The 27,404-nt window shown below is 44.1% G+C and overlaps 1 protein-coding gene across 3 annotated transcripts in view; it reads right to left on the reverse strand.

The window, feature by feature from the left end:
• Positions 1 to 26,064, reverse strand: part of PGM1 (phosphoglucomutase 1) — a 66,118-nt gene extending 40,054 nt beyond the window's left edge. Inside the window, exons 1-2 of one of the 3 annotated variants that reach the window (XM_077950331.1) lie at positions 25,262 to 25,449; positions 21,972 to 22,064 (exon numbers count right to left, since the gene is read on the reverse strand). Coding sequence is in view for 1 of the 3 variants with exons in the window: in NM_001257491.1 (NP_001244420.1) it covers positions 25,679 to 25,924 (246 nt within the window). In the remaining 2 variants the exon portion in view is untranslated. 3 annotated transcript variants of the gene reach the window in all.
• Positions 26,065 to 27,404: the final 1,340 nt, after the last annotated feature.

Genomic DNA, 27,404 nt, shown 5'->3' on the forward strand with positions numbered 1-27,404 from the left:
ACTCATTTGTTTCAGCTCTCCAGCAAAGGTTGAACTTCATCTTCAGAAACGTTACTGTCGAGCATAGCGAACCCAATTTGGCCTAATGAATTCGCCTGCATTGCCAGTACTCCTTCACAATGACACAAATTACATTTAAACCATATGGGGGATTTAAGGATTACTCCCTTCAGACAAGGAACTTTCATACTGGTCTTGGGCCCAATCAATTTCACAATGGCAGAGTTATGAACCCCTTCGCTCCCAGCCTCACAAAGACTCCAGCTCCCATTCGCATCAGCAGTGATACCTTCCCAGTAGAACACAGCAGAAACCGTAGACTTACCAATCCTTTATTCACTCTTTCTTTTCTATGTTTCTCTAAAAAATATTTAATGGACAGTTAATAATGATGTCCCAGGCCCCATAGGAGGGCTGGCCTGAATGGGTTCACCTCTTCACACTGAGTTCTTTTTTAGCAAATGTCCCAGGAGTGGGCATAAGGGATGGACCTGATAAACCTATTTCCAGGCATAAGCACTAGAAAGAAAGGCAGAAATTTGGCTTAAAGCAGCAGGGTTAATCAGACCCCCAGCTCAAGGCCCTATGGTTGTGATAGCTGCAGGTGCCTGTTACAGACGGCTTGAAATTTGTCCCCAAGAGTGAAAAACAGTCATTCATTTCTCCAGCTACCAGTAACTAAGCAGGTAGTAAATGCTCAGCCCCAGGTAAGGTACTGCATTCTAATGGAAAGGGCACAGGTTCAGCGGCCAGACACAACTAGGGCTCAAATCTTTCACTGTAAAATGTATGAGAGGTACAATCTACAGCAAGTTACTTAACTCATCTGAGCCTATAAAATGGGGATAGCTCTGAAGGTTGTTCGGAAAATTGAAAACAAGTCACATGTGAAAACACCCAATACCGAGCCTGGTATAAGGTAAATCATTGCCAGCCCCTCGTCCCTCTGGGCCTCAATTTCCTCATGAAATCATACCTCTCTCCCAAGGGTTTTGTGAAGATTGCCTCACTGAATGTCTAGGAAAGCCTTTATGAACTGGAAAATGATGTAAAGATACAAAATTTTTTTTTCCACGTTCTGAGTGGGGTTGGAGATAGAAACAAAGGGGGATGGGCCTCTGTCCTCATAAAGTTCACATCAGAAAGGAGCCATCACAGCGTGGTGGCCTTGGTGCTATCCTGAAGGTGTATTTACAGAGTTGTGGCTCTCAAGAGGTTGCAGTGAGAGGTATGAGACTGGAGAAATAGTTGGGGCAAGTCTATGGAGCCTTGTGAACTGTACTAAACTTTATTTTGTAAGTGCTGTAGAGCTATGGAAATTTTCAAGCAAAAAGAATATAAACCAATATGTTTTTGGAAAGTTGACTGGCTGGCAGTGGTGCCTTGAATAGCTTGGAGAAGGAAGACCGGAAAAAGATTAACCAAGGCTTGCAAAAAGGGTTCCATCCTTAGCTGGGTTGGCTTTGAGGGTCCCAGTCAATGTGATCTCGTCCAGCACCATTCCTCTGCCAGCTTTCTACATACAACTTCAACTTTGAGTTCTTGGCCCAGTTGGAGCACTGATTTCTTTTTTCCTCTCTCCTACCGTGAAGATACTCCTTGAACAACCTCTTTCTTCTGACCCTTTTTCCATACTGTGCTTTCTACTCATCCCCTCCCTTCTCTGAGAACTGTCCCCCAACTATTCCATAAGAGTGAAGGCCTGGGGCCATGTCTCTACTCCAGGACCCTGACTCCAGGCCATGAGCAAAAGGGGTAGATACCTGACTAAAGCTGGACCACTCATGTTTTCTCTCCTTGGAATCTAGAATTGGGACTCAAAAGTGTACTAGTCAGATTAGGTTAGCCCTTGAACCAGAAAGACAGGTAAACTTATGAGCTGTGGGCCAAGAACAGTTGAGTCATGAGAATATCCACAGAACTGCTACTAGCCTGACAATATGTGAGAGTCCGTGACAGCTATGCAGGATCCGACTCTGGATCACTCATACATCTCTAAGAGTTGTGGATCCGATATACGGGAAGAATCAGAAAAGAATTCGAAATAGAATCAAGCAAAAAATAGGTTAGATGAATCTTCTCACATAGGTAGGGCTTGCAGATTCATCAGACCTGAGAATCGGGGAACAGGGGCTGGGAACACAAGCCACTGGAGACTTCCTTTTGGCGCTACTATTCTGGACTCGGTGCCTCCACATCCAGACCCTTGGCCAAGCCACACCTCACCCAGCTGGTGTCACCCCAATTCAACTGGAAAGGTAACCCCTCATCACTTCAGGTGAGAGAATGGTTTTTTAAGTTGGCATTTTAAAACATACTCTCTTAAAATTAAGTGTACAGATGATGAAGTATATCACATAGGATACAAATAATAAAATAAACATAGTATTAATAATTTTGGAATAAGTGGGGGAAAACTAGGTATATTTGGTATTTGAAATACATTTAAGAAATGTGGGATATGAGTTTATCTAAAGATTAGCCGTGTGGGTCCAGTTCATAATGTGCAGGTGGTGTTACTTATTTAGACAGGATTTCAAGTTTAAGGAGGTATTAGAAGAATTTTATCAAAATTATAAACATTAGTGGAACATTCCAGAAAACTTGGACTGTATTATATTTATAACTTTAAGTCATTAGATGCAGACAGTATACTGTAGTACTTGAGGGAATAGACTCTAAGGCCAAAGAGACAGGGTCTGAACCCTTATTCCACCAGTTACTAGTAATATGATCTTGAAAAAGTTACTTAACCTCTTTGTGCTTCCATTTCCTCATCTGCCAAGATGGAGATAATGGTAGCAGCTCTATTTTACTTGTTGTAGTCATGTTTGAATGAAGTAATTTACAGATAGTTCTGAAACCAGAGCTGCTATATATGCCCTGTACAAGGATCTGCTGTTATTATTTGACTACATGAGAACAACTTGAATACTTGAAAAGTTTTCCTTATTAGACAAGGAATTTTAAAAGAAAACAAATATTTGACTTAAAAATTTGAAATATTCATAGATACTTGATTAAATGAGTTTGTAAAAAAATAATAATAACACAGTGAGAAACCTAACTTCCATTGACAAATGGGTCAGCAGAGAGAGAAGAAAATGAAACAGATGTGCTGAGATCAACAGGAGACGCTGCCTGGGTTCCTCTTGTTTCAGGGTCTTTTATTTATTTATTTTTTTTGGAGGCAGAGTCACTCTGTCACCCAGGCTGGAGTGCAGTCGTGCAATCTCTGCAACCTCTGCCTTCCAAGTTCAAGCAATTCTCATGCCTCAGCCTCCTGAGTAGCTGGGATTACAGGTATGTGCCACCATGCCCTGCTAATTTTTAGTAGAGACAGGCTTTCACTGTGTTGGACAGGCTGGTCTCGAACTCCTCACCTCAAGTGATCTGCCCGCCTGGTCTCCCAAAATGTGTCTCAGGGTCTTGAAGTCCATCTGCCCCACTGCCTGTGTCTCAGGGCTGCAGGAGACGCCCCTCTCTCTGTGTGCAGTCTTTGCACGTCAGGCTTCACGAGGGCTGACTGAACCCTAACTGGGCTTCTGTTACTTATAGCCACTTACATCTCTTTACAGGGCTGACCAGGGCTCCGTAAATGTTTAAAAACCTGGGTCCTGTTTGCCAGCTGGGTCCTGGGTCCTGTTTGCCAGCTGTGAGCCAGGCCTTACCTGCTGTCCCGTACAGGCAAGAAAAGGAAGAGAGAACACTTCCTCCCCTTCACCTTTGAGCTCCCTCAGTCCACAGCCAGCAGAGAGGCCGAGTACCATTTTCTGACTAGGGGACCGTGGGCAAGGGACATAGGCTCCTCGTGCCTCTATTTTCTCACCTTTGAAACAGGGATTGAAAGTAGTAGCTACTGCATAGATTTGCTGTATAAAGAGACAAGTGTTTACAAATGTAAAGAGCTTAGCACCAGCTGGTTCCAGTGCTCTGTGAGCCCTGCATAGGCATTAGCCTTTAGCACTACTCTGAATCTGAAAACATGCAGGTGTGTTTCACACCCAGCTATTGGGATGGGCCATTGGCTGTGTGCGTTTTAGTAGAGTTAGGAAATGTTCTCTAAAGAAAAGGAGAAAATACGTTAAAATTGGAAGAAGGTACAAGGTCAGAAGAATTACAAGGGCCAGATGGCTTAGAGCTCTACAGAATCCCATGTACACAAAGACTCCTGAAGTAGATTTGGAAATAAAAACAAACAAAACAGCTTCCTCAGAGAGTGTACAACCTTTAGCATGCATCAGTTGGCTGTCCATCTGTTCACCCATGCATCTACCCAACATTTCCTATATAAACCGATGTGTTGTATTCATTTCACCAAGCACTGTACACCTCAGGAAGACTCAAGCTGCCAGGAAACTTTTGGTGCAGAAGGAGAGACAGATAAGTCAACAAATCATTTTAAAATGGAGGAAAAAGTACTCATCTGGAAGCCTGCAAGAGAGCTATGAGCACTCAGAGGGCAAAGAGAAGCCATGGAAGGCATTCCCCATCTGCACAATTGCCATTCTGAACCCATGTGGTTACATCTGAAAACAACCTCCTCAATTTGAAGATGCGCAAGGCTTAGGAACCCCTTTTCATAAGTAAAGCACATGTGAAGAAGTCTCCTGTTTTATCAGAAATGACCCATATTCAACCATTTTGACCTATAAAAACAGCCATTTATATGGTTCATGTAACATTTTTCTATGTCTCTTTTATTTCCTTTTTGGAGAATTCTTAAGACAATCTGAATTTCAATCCCTTAAGAATATTCACTTGGCGCTAACAGAAGAACTCTCCCCATTCTAGCTTACCAGGAGCACAATTATTAAAATTCTGTGGTAAAAAGAGAATCAGTTAGACTCCGTCTCAAAAAAAAAAAAAAAGAATCAGTTAAGGAATCGCTTTATTTTCAAATCATTCATGGTCGTATGTTTCCCTCTTGTGGTGGAAAACGGAAAAACAAGCAAGATTGCCAGCAGCCTCATAAGGGGTTGAAGCAGTGCCTGCTTCACTCACCTCTGCCCAAAGCTGCCTTGCACAACTCTAGGGGCTCCCTTCACCAAGATCACAAGGGAAATTGTGCCCCTTTAAGTTTTGTGGCAGGCAGTGGTTGGCCCTCCATCAAATAATTAAAATATGGTGGGACTCTGGGGCTTTTAAGAAGAGGAGAGAACTCCTGACCTCAAGTGATCTGCCTTGAGACAAAACCCCGTCTCTACTAAAAATACAAAATTAGCCGGGTGTGGTGGCAGGGCCTGTAATCCCAGCTACTCGGGAGGCTGAGGCAGGAGAATCACTTGAACCCCAGAGGCGGAAATTGCAGTGAGTCGAGATTGCGCCATTACACTCCAGCCTGGGCGACAGAGTAAGGTTGGGTCTCAAAAAAAAAAAAAAGGCCGGGCGCGGTGGCTCAAGCCTGTAATCCCAGCACTTTGGGAGGCCGAGACGGGCGGATCACAAGGTCAGGAGATCGAGACCATCCTAGCTAACACGGTGAAACCCCGTCTCTACTAAAAAATACAAAAAACTAGCCGGGCGAGGTGGCGGGCGCCTGTAGTCCCAGCTTCTCAGGAGGCTGAGGCAGGAGAATGGTGTATACCCGGGAGGCGGAGCTTGCAGTGAGCTGAGATCCGGCCACTGCACTCCAGCCTGGGCGACAGAGCGAGACTCCGTCTCCAAAAAAAAGAAGAAGAAGAAGAGGAGGAGAGAAATGGTGAGGTTATTTTCTGTCTGTCTCATTACTAAGATCATTTTCAATTATATGGTCTGGCCAAAATTGGACGTCCAGCTGTAAAGGACATGAATGAAGGTGACCACAAAGAGGGAACATCCTTTTCTATGGGGTCCCTGTAAGCCAGAGTTTCTATAAAATGGAGAGAGTGAAGCCTCCTTTAAAAGGTTCTGAAAGTAAATGAGGAAAAGTATGTGTGAAATGCTTACCACAATGCCTGGCCATATAGTAGCCACTCAATAAATGTTATCCAAACTACTAAAAACAGAAAGAGGTATTGATAAGGACTGATCACCTCCTTCTAACACATCCGCTGATCTCGAAAGCAGGTAAGCCCAGGTAGGAGGGCACAGATGCAATGGGTTTATCTGTGAGATAAATACTGATTAAACATCCCCCATGGTCCAGGCACTGGGGGAATGGGACAGGTAGCAGGAGGATTTAAAGATGAATCAAGTACAGTTCCTGCTCTAACCACTGGGCTCTGGAGTCAAACAGGCCTGAGTCTGAATCCTGGCTTTGCTCAAACCTTCTAGTGGTATATGGCCTTTCTGGCCTCAGTTTCTTTATTTGTAAAATAGTAAGGACAATGATGCTTGCTCAAAGGTTGCTGTATATAGTAGAAGATAAATTCAGTAGGCCACAATGTGCTGGGTCATGTTTCAAGTGCATTACAAGCATTAACTTATTTAATCTTCACAACAACTGTATAGGGGCTTATTACTCTCAGCACTTATCCTAGGGATAAGGAAAATGGGGGATACAGAGATTACGTCATCTGTCCAAGGTCAGGTAGACTGTGGAGATGGGCTTTGATTTAGTGAACTGTATATTGTTCATTTTACATATAGATTTGATTCGGCCAACCCAAGTGAGAAGGCTTGCTCTAAGAAGACACCAGCTCATACACAGTCTGTCTCCAGAGCACAGACACGTAACTATCATGCTACCTTTCCACGTAATGTAATATGCAGCCAGGTGAACAGTAAATAATAAACAAAAGCTTTTAAAACAGCATGTGGGTAAATGTGGACATCTGTGGGAATTCCTGAGATGGACGGTGGCTCGTGGGGGCAGCAGCAAGGCTCTTGGCCCCAATCAAGGCTTCAGTGAGAGCTAGGCTTTAGGGATATAAAAAGTTGGACTTTCACTTAAAAAGTTTAGGAACCCCTAGACTATAGTGCTAGATAACTATTAAAAGGGTCTTGAGGAATAGAGCACAGTGGAAATCCAGGTTCAAATTCCAACTCTTGATACTCTTCAGTATCTTGGAGATCTTGGGCAAATCACTTAGCTTCTATTTCTGCATCTGTAAAACAGGCGTCTAAATACCAATCAATTAAGAGTTGTTGGAAAGATTATATGAGATCATGTAAAGCGCTCAGCACAGTGAATATCATTGCATGTAGGTTTCCATGCAGGCTTAATAACAACTCAGTGGTGTAGGATTCTCACTATTCCCATTTTACCGATAAGGAAACTGAGGATTAGAGAAGTTACATGAGTTGCTCAAGGACTCACAATAAATTGGAAAGGCAGGCTTCAATACCAGTTTTAATGCCAAAGCTCATGTTTCTCATCATCGGGCTATGTATGGCTCCTTTGGATGATCAAATTTGTTTAAACTTGAAGAAAATTAAGAGGAAATAGATCCCAAGTGACTCCCAAAGGGTTATTGCCCAAGTGCAAAGTATATGTGCTTTGGTGCCTGTACAAAACCCACCTGCATTTGGTGGAGAGAGCATAGATGTCATGGTTGAATAGTGCACTACTCCCACCCCCTCAAAAAAAAAAAAAAAAAAAAAAAAAAGATATATTGAAGTCCTCACCCCAGGTACCTGGGGATGTGACCTTACTTGGAAATAGGGTCTTTGTAGATGTAATCAAGTTACAGTGAGAGCATACTGGATTAGGGTGGCCCTAAATCCAATGACAGGGTTCAGGAGAGGGAAATTTGGAGACAGAGACAGAAGAGATACATAGGGAAGAATGCCATGTGAAGACAGAGGTAGAGATTGAAGTTACACTGCACCAAGGGTCGCTAGCCACCACCAGAAGGTAGGAAGAGGCAAGGAAAGATTCTTCCCTAGAGCCTTCAGAGGGAGCATGGTCCTGCTGTCACCTCGATTCCAGACTTCTAAGCTGCCAGAAGTGCAAGAGAATAAATATCCATTGTTTTAAGCCGCACAGTTTGTTATGGCAGATGGCAGCCCTAGGAAACTGCTAAGTGCTACAAAAAAATAATAATAACAATAATAATAGGCCAACTCCGTTTGCAGCAGAGCGGCTGCTCTGAGTGACAGGCACTCTGGGTAGACTATTCCCCTACCCTGCCCCCCAACCCCCTACACTTTTTCTTTGCTTCAGAGTGTTTGGTTTCTAGCACTAAGTAACCCTGCATGGGCCATGGCTCCATAAGTACAAACAAGCTTCCTCCTCTGCTCAGTGGTGTGGAGAGAGAGAGACTGCATCTCACTCATTTTTAACCTCAGTACCTGGAATGGGGTTGGGCACATATAGTCAATAAATGTGTGAGTAACTAAAATATTTAAGTGAGAGCATCAAAGGACCCCTGTAATTACTGTTTCTGAGCACGGAGGCGCGTTTTCAGGCAGTAGTCAGGAGTGGTTTCCCTCCCTGAGACCAACCTCAAATAGAAAATTACTCCCCTAATCACAGACAAATTCCCAAAGCACAAGGTGTCTGCAACAGAGGGCACTCCGCCTGGGAACTGGCATTCCAAGTAGTTTCAATAGCACAAAGTCTTGTGCAGCAATTAGGAACAGAACTAGAAACTGCAGTAGTGAAGGAAGTAGAGCTGGTTAGTCTGCGTGGTTGAGGCTGAAAGCTTACATTGCTTCCCAGGATATCTGCAGGCAGAGTGATGAAGGAGGGATCTTCATGGCGCTACTCAACATGAGGTAGAAAAGTGGTGAGAGTAAGAGAGAAATAGAGACCAATGCAAACAAAAGGAAAAGAGGGTCATAGCTGACCTAGCATCCCAGCCTCTTTCCTAATATTAGAGCAGTAGGATACAACACAACCACACTGTATGTCTAATTTTTTTTTTTTTGCATCTGTAAATGTATAATTTAACTTAGTGAACATCAATCATTCTACATATGGGTTCAGGCCAGTTGACCCAAGTTAGAAGGCTTGCCCCAGTGAAGAGAGGAGGTCACACACAGATGGTGTTACGTGTCACGTAACCTGCTGGTTAAAGAAAGATAAGAGTCAAAGCAAACTGATAGAGCCTTTTTTTTTTTTTTTTTTTTTGGACACAGAGTTTCACTCTTGTTCCCCAGGCTGGAGTGCAATGGCGCGATCTCGGTTCACTGCAACCTTCGCCTCCCAGGTTCAAACAGTGCTGCTACCTCAGCCTCCCAAGTAGCTGGGATTACAGGCACGCACCACCATGCCTGGCTGATTTTTGTATTTTTAGTAGAGATGGGGTTTCACCATGTTGGCCAGGCTGGTCAGGAACTTCTGACCTAAAGTGATCCACCCACCTTGGCTTCTCAAAGTGCTAGGATTACAGGCCAGGCATGAGCTACCATGCCCAGCTCCTGACAGCCTTAATATGCTACTGGGCAAATACTTCAACCCAATCCTCCTTACAAATAGCATTTTCTTTTCTTTTTTTTTTTTTTTTTTTGAGACGGAGTCTCACTCTGTTGCCAGGCTGGAATGCAGTGGTGTGATCTCGGCTCACTGCAACCTCCAACTCCCCTGGTTCAAGCGATTCTCTTGCCTCAGCCTCCCGAGTAGCTGGGACTACAGGCATGTGCTACCACGCCCAGCTAATTTTTGTATTTTTAATAGAGACGGGGTTTCACCATGTTGCCCAGGATGGTCTTGATCCCTTGACCTCGTGATCTGCCTGCCTTGGCCTCCCAAAGTGCTGGGATTACAGGTGCCAGCCATCCTGCCCGGCCTACAGATAGCTTTTTAGGTTTTTGATCCTGTCTCCAAGATCCTCCCTTCCCTCAGGGCCATAAGAGAATTCCCAGGCTGGGCCATAAGAGAATACCCAGGCTGGGCCTTAGGATAATTCCCAGACTGGGCCTAGGTTGGCCTGTATATAAAAGAAAGCCTTAGGGGTTAAGGACCTGTGTGATGGCAGCTGAGTCACTGGCGGCCTCCCTCTTCCCTTCCTGCAATGCTGGAGTTAGGATGAGTCCTGCTTTACAGTCTAAGGCTGTGGTTTTACTTTCTACAAGGACCTCCTTGTTTTGCAAGTGCTGCTCCCTCTACATAGAATGTCTTCTTCATACCCCCGTGTCTGCACTTTTTCCTGGCCTCCTCTTCATCATCCTTCAGGACTTGGTTTAAACACATCTCCCCTGGGAAGCTTCCTCTGACCACCCCTGCGTGTTCCCCTCCGTAGGGCCCTCAATACACCCTAACGAGGCACTTCTCATACTATATTGAAATGCCCACTTGCTGAGACTGTTTTACGCACTGCTGCATGCCCCAAATACACAGCACTGTATTGAGCAATAAGGAAATGCTCAGTAAATGTTTCAGGGATGGAAAGTACCCCCATCAAATCTTATTCAGGGAGGTTTCTGGAGCAAGTGTACCCAACCAACTATTTACCAGAACCACTATCCTAAAACCATAAGGGGTAGACCTGGCGTACAAACACCAAACACCGTAACCAGTACTTAAGCCACTCAGGATCAATTTTGCTTACTTTGGGGCTGGTTGCTTTGTTCTTTTGAGAAAAGTGAGTATCAGGCTGATGACATATTACTGAAAACCTAAAGTTATATAGAACAAGTTCTCCCTCCCCCAAGGCTCTGTGCATGAAACACTCTCTGTAAGAAAGACATTTCTGTTCTGAAATTTATAAGCTAACAGGTGTAGAGCATCTTGACAGGTCATTGGCAAATCGGGGAAGAAGAGAAGTTAAAATGAGGGGGTAATAGCTGGGAAACCTTTTGCAAGAAGTTTAAAGTGTCTGTATTTCCCATCAAAACCCCTCAACATATTATTTTAATTTCACAAATGAGTAAAGAAGCGGCTCAAGCAATTTGCCCAAGATTAAACAGCTAATAACTAGCATGTCCAGGAATCAAACTCAGATCTCACATCAAAGATTATATATACTTTTAACATAAATTTTACCATAAAAGATGTAATTTTGATATTCTAGTAAGAGTCTCAAAATGGCATAATGCCTGTAATTTTTTTTTTATTATTCTTTAGCATGTCTGAGTTTCGGACTTCGAGGGAACTAGACAAAACTGTGTGTAGAGATTTGTTTTTGGCAAGAGGCTTGAATTAGCCCAGTGGGGTGAGTTTCCTGAAGCAATAGTGGAGTTTTAAAAACAACCAAATAATTTATATTTGAGTTGCACCTTAGAGTTCACAAAACCTTTGTATGTACATTATTTCATTCAATCCTCATAAAATTCTCCGATATAGCAGATATTGGAATTAATCCCCCTTTACTGGTGAGAAAACAGTTTTAGATAAGTTAAGCAGAATACATGATATTGTACAGTTAATTATGAAACTGAGATTTGAAGCAAAGTCTCAAAGTCTTCACTTGCAAGCCACTACTATGAACTGAAGTTACGTGGTAAAATTAGGTAGCCACCAAGTGGCCTGACTTCCATTTGGAACCCACTGTAAGTTGAAAATACCATCAGTCAAAAATGTATCTGATCCATCTAACCTACCAAACATCATGGCCTAGCCTAGCCTACCTGAAATGTGCCCACAACACTTACCTTAGCCAATAGTTAGGGAAGATCATTGAACACAAAGCCTAATTTATAATAAAATGTTGGAAGATCTCATGTAATTTATTAAATACAGTACCCTGTATTGTACATTACTGGTCGTTTACCCTCAGGACCACATGGTGGACTGGGAGGTGCGGCCTGCTCCTAGAATATCATCTTGCATTTTGCTAGCCTGAGACAAGATCAAAATCCAAAATCCGAAGTATGGTTTCTACTGAATGTGTATCACTTCTATACCACTGTAAAGTTGAACAACTGTTATTCATCATTCCATGGTAAGTCAGGGACTGTCTGTTCTAGCATTCACACCATGTTGTTGTAACTACCCATGGAGTGTCTGTCTCACCAGCATGAGCACCCTAAGCACAAGGACTTTGTCTTACTCATCCTATATCCACAACCACTGTGCGCAGTGCCTGGCACACAAAGAGTGTTTCACAATGCTTGTCAAATGAACATATCCACATGTCCCAGGAGGTTTCCAGAAATGTCAGCATACATTTCTTGCAGCTTCCCATCTGCAGCAAGACATTGGCCTGGGCCCAGTAACCATTCCACAGATCCATCCTGAAATATCCATCCTTAGCTAGCCACTGCTAGCTTGTGACTCAAACCAGGTGAAGGTCTCAGATCAGTGGGCCTGTGGCTGAGATTTACAGCAACTGTGAACCTCTGCCTGACAGATAAAGTCCAAGGGATAATGTGTGGACAGAGGCAGGATAGGACAGCCAAAAAGTGAGGGTGGGAGGAGGCACAAAGACCCTCCCTAGGCCCATCTTCTTGTCTCCTCCCTCTGCCCTCCAATGGCCTCAGTATTTGCAATAATCACAATAATCGTAGAATCATCAGAATCTTCTCTTTACTAACCACTTACAAGGTCAGACCCTACAATAAGTGCTTCGCAAATTTTATTTCATCCTCACAAGAATCCTTCAAGGCAGATATTATGATTATTCTTTTGAATACCACATCTACATATGGAGGAGCTATCTATGGCGAACTGTGGGATAAGTGATTTTCTCATGGACATGGATTTGAACACAAAGCAGTTGGAGTGAACTGTGTGGCCCAGCCCAGAGAGGAAGCTGGGCTTTCATGACAGGTGCCAATCTTATCCCTGATTCCATCTGAGTTTTCTACACTTATTTCCCTTTTGCTTCATTTCCAAATCTTCCTTTAAAATGCACTTCGTCTTGTTCCACAGAACACATTTTTCAAAGTCCCCATGGAGGTGGTGTAACCTAATAGTTTTATTGCTAAATCAAAAGGCCTTTCCCTGTCCCCACCCAGTTATGCCATCCCAGATCCATTTTCTGGCCTCTGAAGTCAGGGGACAATTTCACAGACTCGAGGTGGGCACTGGCTTAGCATTTGGGTTTCAGGTTCTGTGGTCTAGAGCTGACAGGATACTCTTCCTCAGTCTGGGCTGGGTATTTGGCCATTTTGTCTGTTTGTATTTTAACAAACCTTCCCATTTTGTACAGCTCCTAAATGCCTCACCAAAGCAGGTTTAAATGTTTACCAAAATGGAGGAGAACTGTAACCCCAGACCACTGCGGTAGGCTGCAGAAAGCAGAATGCTGGACTCTGCCTCGGCAAGAACTGTCTCCTAAGCTCCTCTCTACAGGTCAACGTGCTTGAACAGTATAAAATACAGTAACTCCCTTTAAACAGTTATGCCAGAGTAAATTCATCTCAATTAGCATTATCTCCTTCAAAACAATCACCTTGGGAAACAACATATTTATTCAAACAATGCTGACATCTCTCTAACTCTTTTAGTGGGGAACTGTTTTTACTGTCTGTGGCACTTTCTTTGAAAGTCCTCAGTCATGACAAATTGCATCCTTTGAGAGTAGATTTGAACTTTGGAAAAAGACAAAAATTGGCTGGAGCCATGTCTAATGAATAAAGTGGGTGATCAAATCTTGTTACATCACTTTAGGTGAAAAATGAGGCATGACTATAAAATAATGTGACTGGTTTTCCTAGGTGACCCATAAACCGACTGGCTGAAAGATAATTCCCTAGAGGAGTTTCAAATGCTTTCAGCACTAGACGCATCACTGGAGTGCACGCGCGGTTCCCAGAGCGGCGATTTGGCAGGGTACGATACTAATTTGGATATATAAGTTCAAATATATTTATAAAAAAAGAAATCTGATTGCTTACCCTCATGAAAATGAAGAAGCTATTCTCCTGGAGAAATGTCGCGTCCTTTTTTTGACAGCCTGGTCTGCTGTGGACAGAGAGTCTGCCGAGAAAGACACACTCATCTCCTGCAGGACACCTTCGTCAGGCATACCACCCATCCCAGGCACACTCGTCCATCCCAGTCTGGCCCTGAGCTCCCACGGCCATCTCTTTTTCCTTTTGTGTTAGCTTTTATAACACCTAATGGTTACTGTCTGGTTTTGTATGTGTCAATCTTCCCCATTCAACTGGCGGCTCCTGGCGAATGAGGACATCTTTAACTCTCCGATGCTCAGGACAAGGCACATAGAAGCATGGGATACTAATTCCGCTGCTCCTAACACAGCCCTTACTTTGCTTCTCATGCTCCTGTGCTTTCACTTGGTAAATGTAATTTCTCCTGCCGGGCCACCGAAACTGGACGTTTGGTCCATGTAAAATCTACCCACGCAAACGTAGAGACTGAAAATAGACTAATGGCTGCTTAAGGCTGAAGGGGTAGGGAAGCGAAGGAGATTGGCTGCTAATGTAAGGGTTTTCTTTTAGGATCATGGAAATATTCTAAAGTTAGACTGTGGTGATGGTTGTACAGTTCTGTGAATATACTAAAAAAATATTGAATGATTCACTTTAAGTGGGTAAATTATATGGTATGTGAATTATATCTCAATAAAGTAGTTTAAGACTCTCACACAATGGCAATGTTTGTGCCTTGGTTCCTTTCTAATGTGGGGTTGGAATAACTGACAGCCAAGGTCTCTTCCAAAAATCTAGTTGCCCATATAAAATTAAGTTCTGTCTTCTCTCTGTAACACTACCACTTGAAAATGACAGTGATTTTCACCAAATTTGGAAGGAATGCTTAGGATAGTATAAACTATTGGTTGTTCCCCAACATCAATTCTCCGTTTCATTTAGTTTGTCAAATCCCCAATGTTTAGCTTGACAGATGACACCCAGAATAAGACTGATATTTCGCAGCACTCCTTGCTGCTAGAGGTGAGCTTGGCTAAGTTTTGATTAATGGGACATGAGTGCAATGGGTATGTTCAAACTCTGAGAAAGGTATGCCTTCCTCAATCTTTCTCCCCCTGCTGGCATGTTGACTGGCATGATGGTAAGGTGGTGGGCAGCCACCCCAGACCTAGATGAGAGCAACGCTCCAAGGAAGGCTGTGCAACAGAAGAACAGGGGCATGGGTACCTCTCCATAATGGAGCCACACATCAGCCCTGGACTGCCCACACTCAGGATAGGAAAGGAAGGGTTCCATTACTATCAACCTTTAAGCACTTTATTTTGAAACTCTGCTAACAGCAGCCAAACCTATATTTTAACAGAAAAGTTGGTATTCTGTACCAAAACAGCATCTAAAACATGTGGCATCAGCATGCTTTTTATGGCATGCAAAAATTTGTTGCCTCTGATAGCATGGGAGGCAGACCCCTGGCCAACCAAATTTGTAGCTTGAGACAAATGGTTGGGAGAACTCAGAACATGAGTGCTTGTTGACTACCCCTTGCTACAATAAAAAGGGGAGTTCAGGCAAGGGCTGGCCATTCTGCAGATAGAAATAAAGGCAGGTAAGGGCTTTAATGGGCTCTGCTAAGGGAATTTTTTTTTTTTTTTTTTTTAACTGTGGCCTGCAAATGATGCTGCCCAAATCCAGGAATTTGTGGCATCGCAGAGTTGAGATGACAACTATTTGTGGAACCAATTTAAATCAGCTATACGGTAAACAGCAGGCTTAGCAGAAAAGGCTGTGTCTAAAATCTTTCCCAGGGCCAGATGCAGTGGCTCACACCTGTAATCCTGACACTTTGAGAGGCCGAGGCGGGTATATTGCTTGAGCTCAGAAGCTGGAGACCAGCCTGGGCAACAGGGCAAAACCTAATCTTTACAAAAATACAAAAAATTAGCCAGGTGTAGTGGTGCATGCCTGTAGTCCCAGGCTGAGGCTCAGGTGGGAGGATCGCTTGAGCCTGAGAACTCGAGGCTGCAGTGAGCCATGATCACACCACTGCACTCAGCCTGGATGACAGAGTGAGACCCTGTCTCAAAAAAATAAAAATAATAAATAATAATAAATAAAATATTCCCCAGGATTCTCTGTCAGACAATGGGAACTAGCCCACCAGCAAAATCAGATTAAGGATACTGTCTTCATACTAGCCTATCTTTTCCACCTATCTCAAGGTAACCATCAGCAATAGAGAAATCAGGGGAGGGACAGAGCATCCAATAAATACAAGTCAAAGTTTTTAGGTTTCAAAACTATCTAGGTGAGAACTTTCACTGTGATTACCAGCACATGGAACTGGTCAGGATAGGCCAGAAGCCTACTAAATTTGTGAAGGTACTGTACAGTGAAAGAGCCACGAGCCTGGCCTGCAAAAGTCACCCCTGCCTCTTATCCTCCAACTTTCATCAGCAGGAAGCAGGTTACATAAGCTGTACGGCCCTAAAAGGACTTTTAGGGCCTTCTCCAATGTCCACTGCTACACGAGCAGGTGGATAGAGTTCCTCCCTGAGGGTGGAACCAGGGTTCCCTGTGGACCTACTCCACTGCTGGGACAGGACTGTGATGGCTGGGGCCAGCACAATGCGACAATGTTAAAACTACTATGGCTACTGACTGGTCCACATATGTAAATATACAACTATATCCCCTCTCTTTACACACACACACACACACACACACACACACACAGAGAGAGAGTTATGTAACTCTCTCCCTATATATACAGTTATACATAGTTATGTAGTGGGGACAGGGGGCCTGATAATTTGTCTTGAAGTTTACACAAGGAGCCACACATGGGCTTGATGGAGAGAACCATGAATACTGAGTACTGACTGGGTAACTGGAAGGAATTTGGGGTGCCTCCACTGGAAAGGAGTGCTGTGTTTCACGGGCACTCAAAGCAGCCAAGAACAAATTCATGTATTAGTTGCCAAAATAAACCATACGGTATATATGGACATGAAAACAAAATTTCACCTTCCCTGCATGCCCTTAATGGCAGTTTAAAAAGAAGAAACTTAACTTAAATCTGTGAAGATTCTTGTATAGTATAGATGGTCCTATCAACCCAGCATGGTATAGATTGGTATTTCCCAAAATTGTTGTTTGGGATCCTTTTACAAACTCACAGGACTCACATATTAAAAGCTCTGAAACTCCTACTTAACATAGACCAAGCCAGTTTCTCCATGCTGTTAACTAGGATATTATAACAATCCCCAGAGGTACTTGCTCTGGGATATATTTATTTATGGAAAAGACCAACCAGATGAAATATCAGAAGACTGGAGTCCCTGTTCCAACACCATTTGCATACTGGACAAGTCAAGCAAATATTTCTGTCCTACCACCTATCGCATTTCAACCTTCAAAACACTTTGGGGTACAAATGGAGAAAAAAAGAACACCTTTCCAATATGAAAACATAATTTTCCAAGGGTTTCTGATTCATGATTAAATCTTTATTGGCATGACTTAACTAGCATTACTCACTGTGTTAATTCTTTATGCCTTGGGGAATCAGCTCAGTGGTGATTTGGAGAAGCTACGGGAAGGAGGACTTCTAACAGTTGAAGTTTAAAATACGAAACAAAACAAAACCCAGTTTATATCCATCCACATATCCCAACACTAAGCACAGCCTTCTCTCCCGTTCCAAACAACTCCCTATGCTGCCCCCTTGTGATTTCTTTCCCCTTTGAGGACCCCAGGGGAGAAAAGTCTCCACAATCCTCCCAACTGAAGCCCTCGGCTAGCCATTACTTACTAACACACTCAGGAGCCATTTTTCAAAGGTGGATCCCAACTGTGAGCACAGCTTCAAAGTCAACAGAATAACTGGCTATGTCTGTGTGGGCCTCAAGGGAACTTGGAGGAGAATAAAGGGATCAGTCCAAACTTTCCTGCTTCACTTTCTTAGAAGTGTAGCTCACTCAAATCATTCTCCTGAAAGCTCTTCTAAAGTCTGAAGGGATCCAGACTATACCACTGTGACATAAAAATTATTTTGAGCCGCAGTCATTTAAAAATGGGCTTTTTACTAAACTCCTTCATCTGTCTTAAAAGCAGTGTGCCCCAAAGGAACTCTGGAGTTTCACAACCAGGGAAGATCGACTCTTATTGCCATAACTAAATAGACACTGGCATAAAACTACAGTATCTCCTACCTATTCTCTTAAGGGCTGATATATCTTTCCTAAAGTCATGGTTTCCAGCAAACGCTCTTCTCCTCCTCCGCCTTCCCCTACTGAGATGATATATAGGCCCCCAAGTCTAACTGCCTCCTGTCACATTTTTCTGTAAACTCCCACAAATGTCTTTTTGTTGCTAATTTGTCTTTTACATTTAATTTGCAAGTCCCCCAGTATATAATCTAAGAGGGTAGATGAAAAGTTTTCTCTACCCTAGAGTCCAAGAGAGAAAAAAATTATTGTTAAATATTTGATCAATGCTGATTATACATCTTATTATCCCAAGATAAATTTATAATATAATAATACTTATAATCTATATGTAAAATGTCATAGTATATTGGGACCCTTTGTACAATATAATGTATGCTACATTTATATACCTGAGGCATAATTTTACAATATTAAATGATTATATGTGTTTATCTTTTCCATCTAACTCTTCCTGTGTCTGGAAGTCTTTTCATGGATATCTGCATGGCTCACTCCTTCACTTGATTCAGGTCTCTGCTCTCATGAGGTTTATCAGAGAGGCCTTTACAAGTGCTGCACTAAAAAGAGCAGCCCATCCTCTAATGCTGTCCCCTTTACTGGATTTTATTTTTCTTCAGAGAATTGATCTTCATTTGACATGTTTATCATCTCTCAGGATCAACTAGAACCCCACAGCTCTGTAGAGCAGAAACTTTGTTCAATTCACTGTTGAATCCCTAGTTCCCAGAACCTAGTAGGTGTTCAATAAATATTTATTGAATGAGTCACTCTTTCTAAAACAGTAGAGCACTCTTCTGTATGTTATCTTGTTTACAAAACCAAAACAAAACAAACCCTTTATCTTAAAAAGGGAGAATGCTTTTTTTATTCTACAAAATTTCATTAGCATTAGATTTGATTAAAAAGAAAGTAAAGGAAAAAGATTTTTCATCAAGAGCATTAGTGAAGCCAAGAAAGAGAAACTCCCAAGCAAATTGATTTAAATATTTTATGTAACAAAGATAGTTTAGTGACTAAGTGCCTGGCTCTAAAAGAGTCCTGCCTATTCCCTCTTCCTCACCTCTCTCGGCAGGTCCCCCACCTGAAGGGCAGCCACTGTCTTCTATCGCACACTATCAGCTCTTCAAGACATAATTGGTTTTAGGTGCAGGCACTTCTTTCCCAATCCAAAATGTTCTCTCTCTCTGAGCTCAGCATGTTTTCTAATTCTGTTATTTGTATGTCTATGTGTTTCTTCTGTCTTATCTCCCCCAAAAGATTGTATGCTCCTGGATGGAAAGGACAATAGGTTATCCATCCTGGCATTCAGTGCTGATTCAAAATCAGAAAGTGTAAACAAGGGGAGAACAATTGTTCAAAGCCCACCATAATTCATTTTGTATTTATTTATTTATTTTTGAGACAGGGTCTTGCCATCTCCCAGGCTGGAGTGCAGTGGTGCAATCACAGCTCACTGCAGCCTCGACCTCGCAGGCTGAACGTGATCCTCCTACCTCGGTCTCTCAAGTAGCTGGGACCACAGGCGCCTGCGACCACACCAGGCTAAGTTTTTTTATTTTTTGTAGAGAAGGGATTTCACCATATTGTCCAAACTGGTTTGGAACTCCTGGGCTCAAGTGACCCACTCAAGTGCAGTAAGCCACTGTGCCTGGCCCCACCATAATTTAAAAAGTGTTTTTTGTTTTGTTTTGTTTGTTTGTTTTAAAAGGTGGGGGGTGGTTACAGCATATTAAAAAGTAACTTGGCCTGGGTGCGGTGGCTCACGCCTGTAATCCCAGCACTTTTGTGAGGCTGAGGCTGGCGTATGACGAGGTCAAGAGATCCAGACCATCCTGGCCAACACAGTGAAATCCCGTCTCTACTAAAAATACAAAAATTAGCTGGGTATGGTGGCACGCGCCTGTAGTCCCAGTTACTCAGGAGGCTGAGGCAGAAGAATCACTTGAACCCAGGAGGCAGAGGTTACAGTGAGCCAAGATCCTGAAACTATGCTCCAGCCTAGGGCAACAGAGCAAGACACCGTCTCAAAAAAAAAAAAAAAAAAAGTGACTTGAAGGTGTTTCTCTGCCAAGTCATACCTGCCCCAGGGATATAAGGTTTAAAGTAAAGGTAGCAAGGTGCCTCCACCTAACTCCAACTACCCAAGAGTCCCAAAACCTTCCCCTTCCTGTTCAGTGTTCTTTTATCTCCTTCTCAGGAAATTGAACTCCTATAGCCAGAAACATGTTCCTTCAGCAGTGTTTGCAGATGGACCCCATGAAAATTCAGAAAAGGGTGGTTTACTTCAAGTGGGAGACAGTGGAGTTCCTGCACTATAAGGTGAAGTTTGCGAAGTCCCACTAGTTTGCTCTGAGAACATGAGACCCTCAACCTCTGGGTCATGTGTTTGAGGCCCATTTTGGTGCAGGCATCACCTGACACTAAAAAAGGATCATTGTTTAGTGTGGGGGTTCTTAACTTGGGATGCTTACATCCCCTCCCCCCACCTCAAGATGTCCTTGGGTAGAATTCAATGGGGTCCACGAATATGAATGACAAAATAAACAAAACAATCTTTATTTTCACTAACATCTAACTGAAATTTAACATTTCCTTTTATTATAAAATGTAGGAAGCAAACCACAGTATTAGTACTACTACTGCTACTATTACTACTACTACCTAGGAATTTCTCATCAATAAAAATTATATTTTCATATCCTATTTAATTATCTCAAAATACTGAGATTGCAGGATGTCTCAAAACATCATTTATACTCACCACTACTCTGAAGTAAGGCAGTATTAGATCCTCCACGAATCTTGCTATCTAATATGTCAGTAAAGAAGCATGTATCTTGATATATAACAAATCTGGTTTTCTAATATTTTGATTATACTTCAATACAATTTTGCTTCCTTTGTAATGCTTTGTATTTTATTCACTTAAAAATAAAATTACTCTGCCCAGGCACGGAGGCTCACACTTGTAATCGCAGCGCTTTGGGAGGCAAGGCCAAGGCAGGCAGATCACTTGAGCCCACGAGTTCGAGACCAGCCTGGGCAACTTGGTGAAACCCCATCTCTACAAAAAATATAAAACAATTAGCCAGGCGTGGTGGCATGCACCTGTGGACCCCAGCTACTTGGGAAGCTGAGGTGGGAGAATCAACTGAACCTGGGGAGACTGAGGCTGCAGTAAGCCACAATCGTGCCACTGTGCTGCAGTCTGAGCAACAGAGTAAGACCGTGTCTCAAATTTTAAAATATACATATTCTGAGGAGGGGCTCCATAGTTTCCACAGATGAGTAGCAAAGGAGTCGCTGACAAAAGAATCCCTGTAACTTGACAACAACAACAACAAAGAATACCCTACTTACAAGCTCCCACAAAGGCATTTATTTTATTTTGCTTAGGGTGGTGATAAATCATCCTTCAAAATATGCACACATTTATTTACTTGTGAGCTTAAACTCTCCTCAATTTCTTTTTTTTTTTTTTTTTTTTTTTTTTGAGACAGAGTCTCGCTCTGTCGCCCAGGCTGGAGTGCAGTGGCCGGATCTCAGCTCACTGCAAGCTCCGCCTCCCGGGTTCATGCCATTCTCCTGCCTCAGCCTCCCGAGTAGCTGGGACTACAGGCGCCCGCCACCTCGTCCGGCTAGTTTTTTGTATTTTTTTAGTAGAGACGGGGTTTCACCGTGTTAGCCAGGATGGTCTCGATCTCCCGACCTCGTGATCCGCCCGTCTCGGCCTCCCAAAGTGCTGGGATTACAGGCTTGAGCCACCGCGCCCGGCCCTCTCCTCAATTTCTAATGCTGGTCATTTGCAGATCATTAGACCCAAAAGTGATTTTTAGAGACCAGGAATAGTTTCAACTACAGAATTCGTTGGGATTCTCTTAGACTTTTCAGTAACATGGGCCAATAAATTCCTTTTTCACTTGGAGTAATCTAAGTAAGGTTTTTGTCATTTGTACCCAATTGGGTTCTGACTAACATGGAACCCCTCTATATCGGTTGGGGCTGTTGAGGATTAGAGGAAGGTGGGAGACCATCTGGGTGGCTAATACCTGCATCAGGTTGGATTAGTGTCCTAATACCAGCAAAACAATAACATACCTGTCATTCGAACAGTTTCCAAGTGAGGTACTTGTAAATATGTTGTTTCATCTAATCCTCACAACAGGCTCTCTGGGTATGTATTATTCCAATCTTTGCGGATGAAACAAAAAAAGATTAGAAATTTGTATTTGTTTCTAATCTAAACTCCCTCAATTTGTATTCATTCTGCCGAGAATTCCTCCTACCCGACAAACCCACTTTGGGAACTCCAACTCATTCTTTAAGACTCAATTCAGCTACCACTTCTCTATGGAGCCTCCCTCCCTTCATCTTTCCTTCCCAAGTAGTCATTGACATTAAAAACACCTGCATATCCCTCCATCACAACACCTGACACACTGTGCTGTCTGTTGACTCCTATCTACCATCCCTCCCAGACTATGTCTTTCCCAAGGGCACAAATATTTTATACCTCAAGTACAATGTCTGATACAAAGCAAACACATAATAAATGTTTGATGTGAATAAATTTATTGGTCACCAACTATATGCTGGCTTTAAATCAAGTGCTAGAATACAAAAGTGACCCACCGTTCAGAGCAAATAAACAAGAATTCATTGAATGCTACATAGTCCTAGGCATTGCAGATACAGGGAAAACAGGCCTGTCTTAAAGAAGCCTAATCTCTAGCGGGAGGCTGTGACATGTAAACAGATAATTTCACTAGAATTTAATATATCTATTCTAGAATTATCTATGGGAAAGGAGCACTTAATAGGTGGAAGAAGAGTGGTAGGGATGGGGTGTCAAGAAAGCTTTCTGAAGATGCTATCTGGACTCAATCATATCACAAGAGAAAGAGTAGCATATTAAAATCCCAGGTGAGTAGACAGAGTGAACAAAATCAGAGAACAAGCTGAGCATAGAAACCTAGGGAATAGGCCAGGCGCAGTGGCTCACGCCTGTAATCCCAGCACTTTGGGAGGCCGAGGAGGGTGGATCAGGAGTTCAAGACCAGCCTGGACAAGATGGTGAAACCCCGTCTCTACTAAAAATACAAAAATTAGCCAGGCATGGTGGTGCACGCCTATAATCCCAGCTACGAAGGAGGCTGAGGCAGGAGAATTGCTTGAACCTGGGGAGGCGGAGGTTGCAGTGACCTGATAGCGCCACTGCACTCCAGCCTAGGCAACGGAGTAAGACTCCGTCTCAAAAAAAAGAAAGAAAGAAAAGAAAAGAAAAGAAAAGAAAAGGGAAGAAAGGAAGAAAGAGAGAGAGAGAAAGAAAGAAAGAAAGAAAGAAAGAAAGAAAGAAAGAAAGAAAGAAAGAAAGAAAGAAAGAAAGAAAGAGAGAGAAAGAAAGAAGAAACCTAGGGAAGAGTCAATGTGCAGCCCATGAAGGAACTTCCAAAAAGTGTGAGCAGAATCAGGAGAGTAAGCAAGGCCAAGGGAGGAAGAACTTTAAGAGCACAAAATCAGCAGTGCCAAATGCAGCAGAAAGGCCAAAGAAGATAAAACCGAGAGTGTATTCCATGGATTTAGCAACTGGCAAGTCACTAGTAACTTTGGCCAGAGCAATTCTACTGGAGTAGTGAAGGGGGCAGAAGCCAGATTGCAGTGAAATGGCGAGTAAACTAGAGGTGAGAATGAGAAATAGGAATGCAGAAAGCTTTTACAAAGGTTGGCTGAGAGAAAAGCAATAGGGCAATGGCTAAAGGGTGATGAAGTTTTAAGAACTTTTTTTTAGTCTTAACTAATTCTTTCCTTCCCACCCTACACTACTCCCAAATGGACAAATTTCCACCTGGCACCTAAAATTTCCACTCTGCTGTAAGCTCCTTAAGGACAAATCTTGTGTCTGCATCATCCTTTTAGTCCACACATTTCTCTGAACATGGTATTCAACAGGATCTGTTGAATGAATGAATGAAATGCAAATTCAGCACAGGTGGTAATGGGGAGATGAAGGGATCTACTGGAATACAGCTACTGTTTGTCCTTCTTTCATGGGAATTTGTGCTTGTCCGAAAATTCAGGTGCACAAAGTAGACAAATCCAGGCAATCTTCCCTCACTGATGCTTATAAATGTTTGGCCTGGGGAGGCAGATGTAGATAGGGCCCAGTTTAGATTTTGGAGCCTGGAAAACAGATCTTTGAGATCAAGGGTCCCTTCATTCTCAGGAGATGTTGAAGTTCTTGGGATTGGCAGATCTATATTGGACTCTTAGTGCTGCCATTATAGTTTTTGTAAATTATTTAACCTACCTAAGCTTCAGTGTTCTCGTTGGCAACTTGAAGATACCCACAATAGCATCTGCCTTATAGAGCTGCAGGAGGATAAATGAGACCCAGAAATGAAGTGCTTACCATGGTGCTTGGCAAATAGTACTCAATGTCAATAATATAAGATAAACAAAGTACTATTAAAATGAATAGAAATATCCATTTCAGGGGATGCGTTCCAGAAGAATTGGCCATAAGTCAAATCTCACTTAAAATATAGGAAGAAAACTTGGTCCTCTGACTCCTTAGAAATGTTTTACAAAAGTAAGTGAATAGCCTCAACTTATCAATCCACATTCTCTTTTTTCTTTTCTTTTCTTTTTTTTTTTTTTTTTTGAGATAGAGTCTCACTCTGTCGCCCAGGCTAGAGTGCAGTGACGTGATGTCAGGCGTCCGCCACCACATCCGGCTAAGTTTTGTGTTTTTAGCAGAAACGGGGTTTCGTCATGTTGGCCAGGCTGGTCTCGAACTCCTGATCTCAGGAGATCCACCCGCCTCAGCCTCCCAAAGTGCTGGGATTACAGGAGTGAGCCACCATGCCCGGCCCCACATTTTCATATATCAGATTTACTGAAAAACCTTTTTTTAAAGTTTCACCTATCCGAGTGGACCCGCCCAATCAAGTCAGTTAATGTTCCTTGGCCCGGGGCGGTACCAAGGTGTTGCGTTCATTTCCTGGCCTGCCACGACTGCTTGCTTGCGTAAGGGCGCCTTTGGGTATGTTGTTGCCATTCTAATGAAAATTCAGCTCCAGCCCCGTCGGTGGAACAGATCCCGGGCACCACTGGGCAAAGACTAGATTTTTCAAAAGCCTGCCCCCCCGCAAGCAGGCCGCGTAAAGGGCAGGAGTTCGGAACCAAGGCAAACTAGGGGGCGGGAAGAGAAGCTTGGCAATCGCCTGCTGAGATCTGCCAGCCTGACGCCCCAGGGGGATGGGTGCTTTCGCCACCCTTGCCCCACAGTGTCGGGCTCCGAGCCAGCGGGAAGCGCCAGTCCCAGCCGAGAATAGCAGGGGAGCGGGCGGGATGCGAGGGGGCTCTGGGCGAGGCGGCGGCTGTCTAACCTTTCCTGCTTAAGGCGACGGCACTCTGCGCCGTAACCGTATCTTCCCGGGTGGCAAGGTTAAGACAAATGTCAGAGGCCTTGGGAGGGGCGGGGGACTGGGAGAGGGAAGGCGGCGGGCGGAGACGGAGGGTCGGGCGGGCCTCCCAAGGTCACGCCCGACTCCGCGCCCGTGCCTCCCCGCCCCCCGGGAATCAGGCGAGGAGCTCTGCCGGGTCCCACGGCCGCTTTCCCCAGCCTGGCTACCTCCGTCGGACCTCCAGGCCAGAAGAGCGAACGCGGAGGAGGGGGAGGAGCGGGAGGTGGAGACAAGGGCGACCGCGCGGAAGCGGCCAGCCCCGAGCCAGGGAGGGCGCCGCAGGCCGCACGTCGCACACGCGCCAAGGGGCACGGCGGCGCGGGGCCGCGCATCCCTTACCCCGTTGGCGGCGGCGATGCGGGCGATGAGCTGGATGGCCTCCTTCATGTAGAACCGTCCGTCCCCGCCCACCACCAGCGTGGCCTCCTGCCGCTGCGCCGGCTCCACGGTGGAGATGATACTCTGGATGAAGTTCTCCGCGTAGTTGGCGCTGCTCTGGAACACCTTCACCCGCTTCCGCAGCCCGCTCGTGCCCGGCTTCTGGTCCGGGTACGCCTGGGTCTTCACTGTCACGATCTTCACCATGGTGGCGACTTGCTGCCGGGGGTCAGAGCTGCGGACTCGGCTGGCGGAGGGGCGGCCGCGGCTGGGGCTGCAGCTGCTCTGGGGTGAGGGCGCGGCGGGTGGGGGCTATGCCGCACTCTCGGCCGGCGCGTGGCCCTCCTCCTTAAAGGGACAGGGGACAGTTCCCTCCCTCTGCGCCAGCCCACCTCCTGGCAGGTCAGGCGGGAGGGGAAAGGGGAGCGCCCTCTCTAGGCCTCCTGTGAAATGGGTGGAGCCTTACTGATTTACTCTCCCCTTCGGAATCCTATCCACTGTAAAAAGAGGCCCGCAACTCCTCCCCTAAGTGTTGGGGCAGAGGTTGGGGTAGGAACCCGGTCATAGGGCAAGGACGTGAGGCAGGGTGGAAAAAAGTATAAAGTAGAATGATTTCCAGTGGTTTGGCGAGTGCATCGTATGTAAGTAGCTTTCTGGAAACCTGTTGGGAGGGACAGAAGTGCCAGCCCCAGCTCGATTTCATGAGTCCTAATTCTTTCTGTTTCTCCCTAAATGTGAGGGCATTTGAGTTCGGTAAAGGAATCGACTCCAAAGGTCTGATGTGACTTACTGCTTTCCATGTGTTTCCTGCTGCACCACACACTTGGCTACCATTGGTGACGGTGACTTAGCTATGACTTACTGAGTGTAGTGTTTCTAAACCTTACTAAAGTATGGGTTTTATTTTCCCCTTTTTATGCTTACAAAACTGAAATTCAAAGAATAAAATGCCTTGTCTCATGGCCACGCAGCTAAGTCCATGCGGGAGGCCAATTCAGGTGGGTCTGGCTCCAAAACCAGGGCTGTTCCCATGATTTGCCCGCTGTGGCACCAGGTTGGCAACTAGGAAATGTACAAGGAGGACTTGACCAATGTAGAAACAAATATATGGTAAGGATAAGTATGAATACCATCAAAATTAGTCAGTTACTCGTGTAGTAGAAATAAAGTGAGGAGATCAACAAACAAGGACTGATATGGCTGGAAAAGTTTCACGGGGGATAGCAAGGTCAACCAAGGGGATTTGATTATTAAGTAGGAATCTTCAGTCTTTCTTGCTTTTCGGTTTAGTATCTCCCTTAATTTGGTAAGAGTGATTGTCTCCTCTGTTCAAGAAACCTGTCATTTTGGTAAAGTGGCAGAAAACTTGGCTTTACAAGATGTGTGATCTTGGGAAAGTTAATGTCTGTGGGCATCCATTTCCTTACTGTAAAATAAACATATCGCCTATTTTGGAATATTTTTTGCGAGATTTAATGGGGTTTTGTATGTCAGAAATTCTCAATCATGGATACACAGTAGAATTCTACTGTGACCCATGCTCACAGTAGAACTACTTGAAATGGTTTCTAAATGACCCAGTCCAAACAAATTCAATCATAGTCAGCTGATAGAAGTAAATCATCTAGCCTGGTGCCTGAAACATAGAGGCCTTCAAAAATATTAGCTGTCCTTCCCCAATTCCAAA

Source organism: Macaca mulatta, chromosome 1 (genome assembly GCF_049350105.2).
Source record: "Macaca mulatta isolate MMU2019108-1 chromosome 1, T2T-MMU8v2.0, whole genome shotgun sequence".
In the NCBI taxonomy this organism is placed as follows: Eukaryota; Metazoa; Chordata; class Mammalia; order Primates; family Cercopithecidae; genus Macaca; species Macaca mulatta.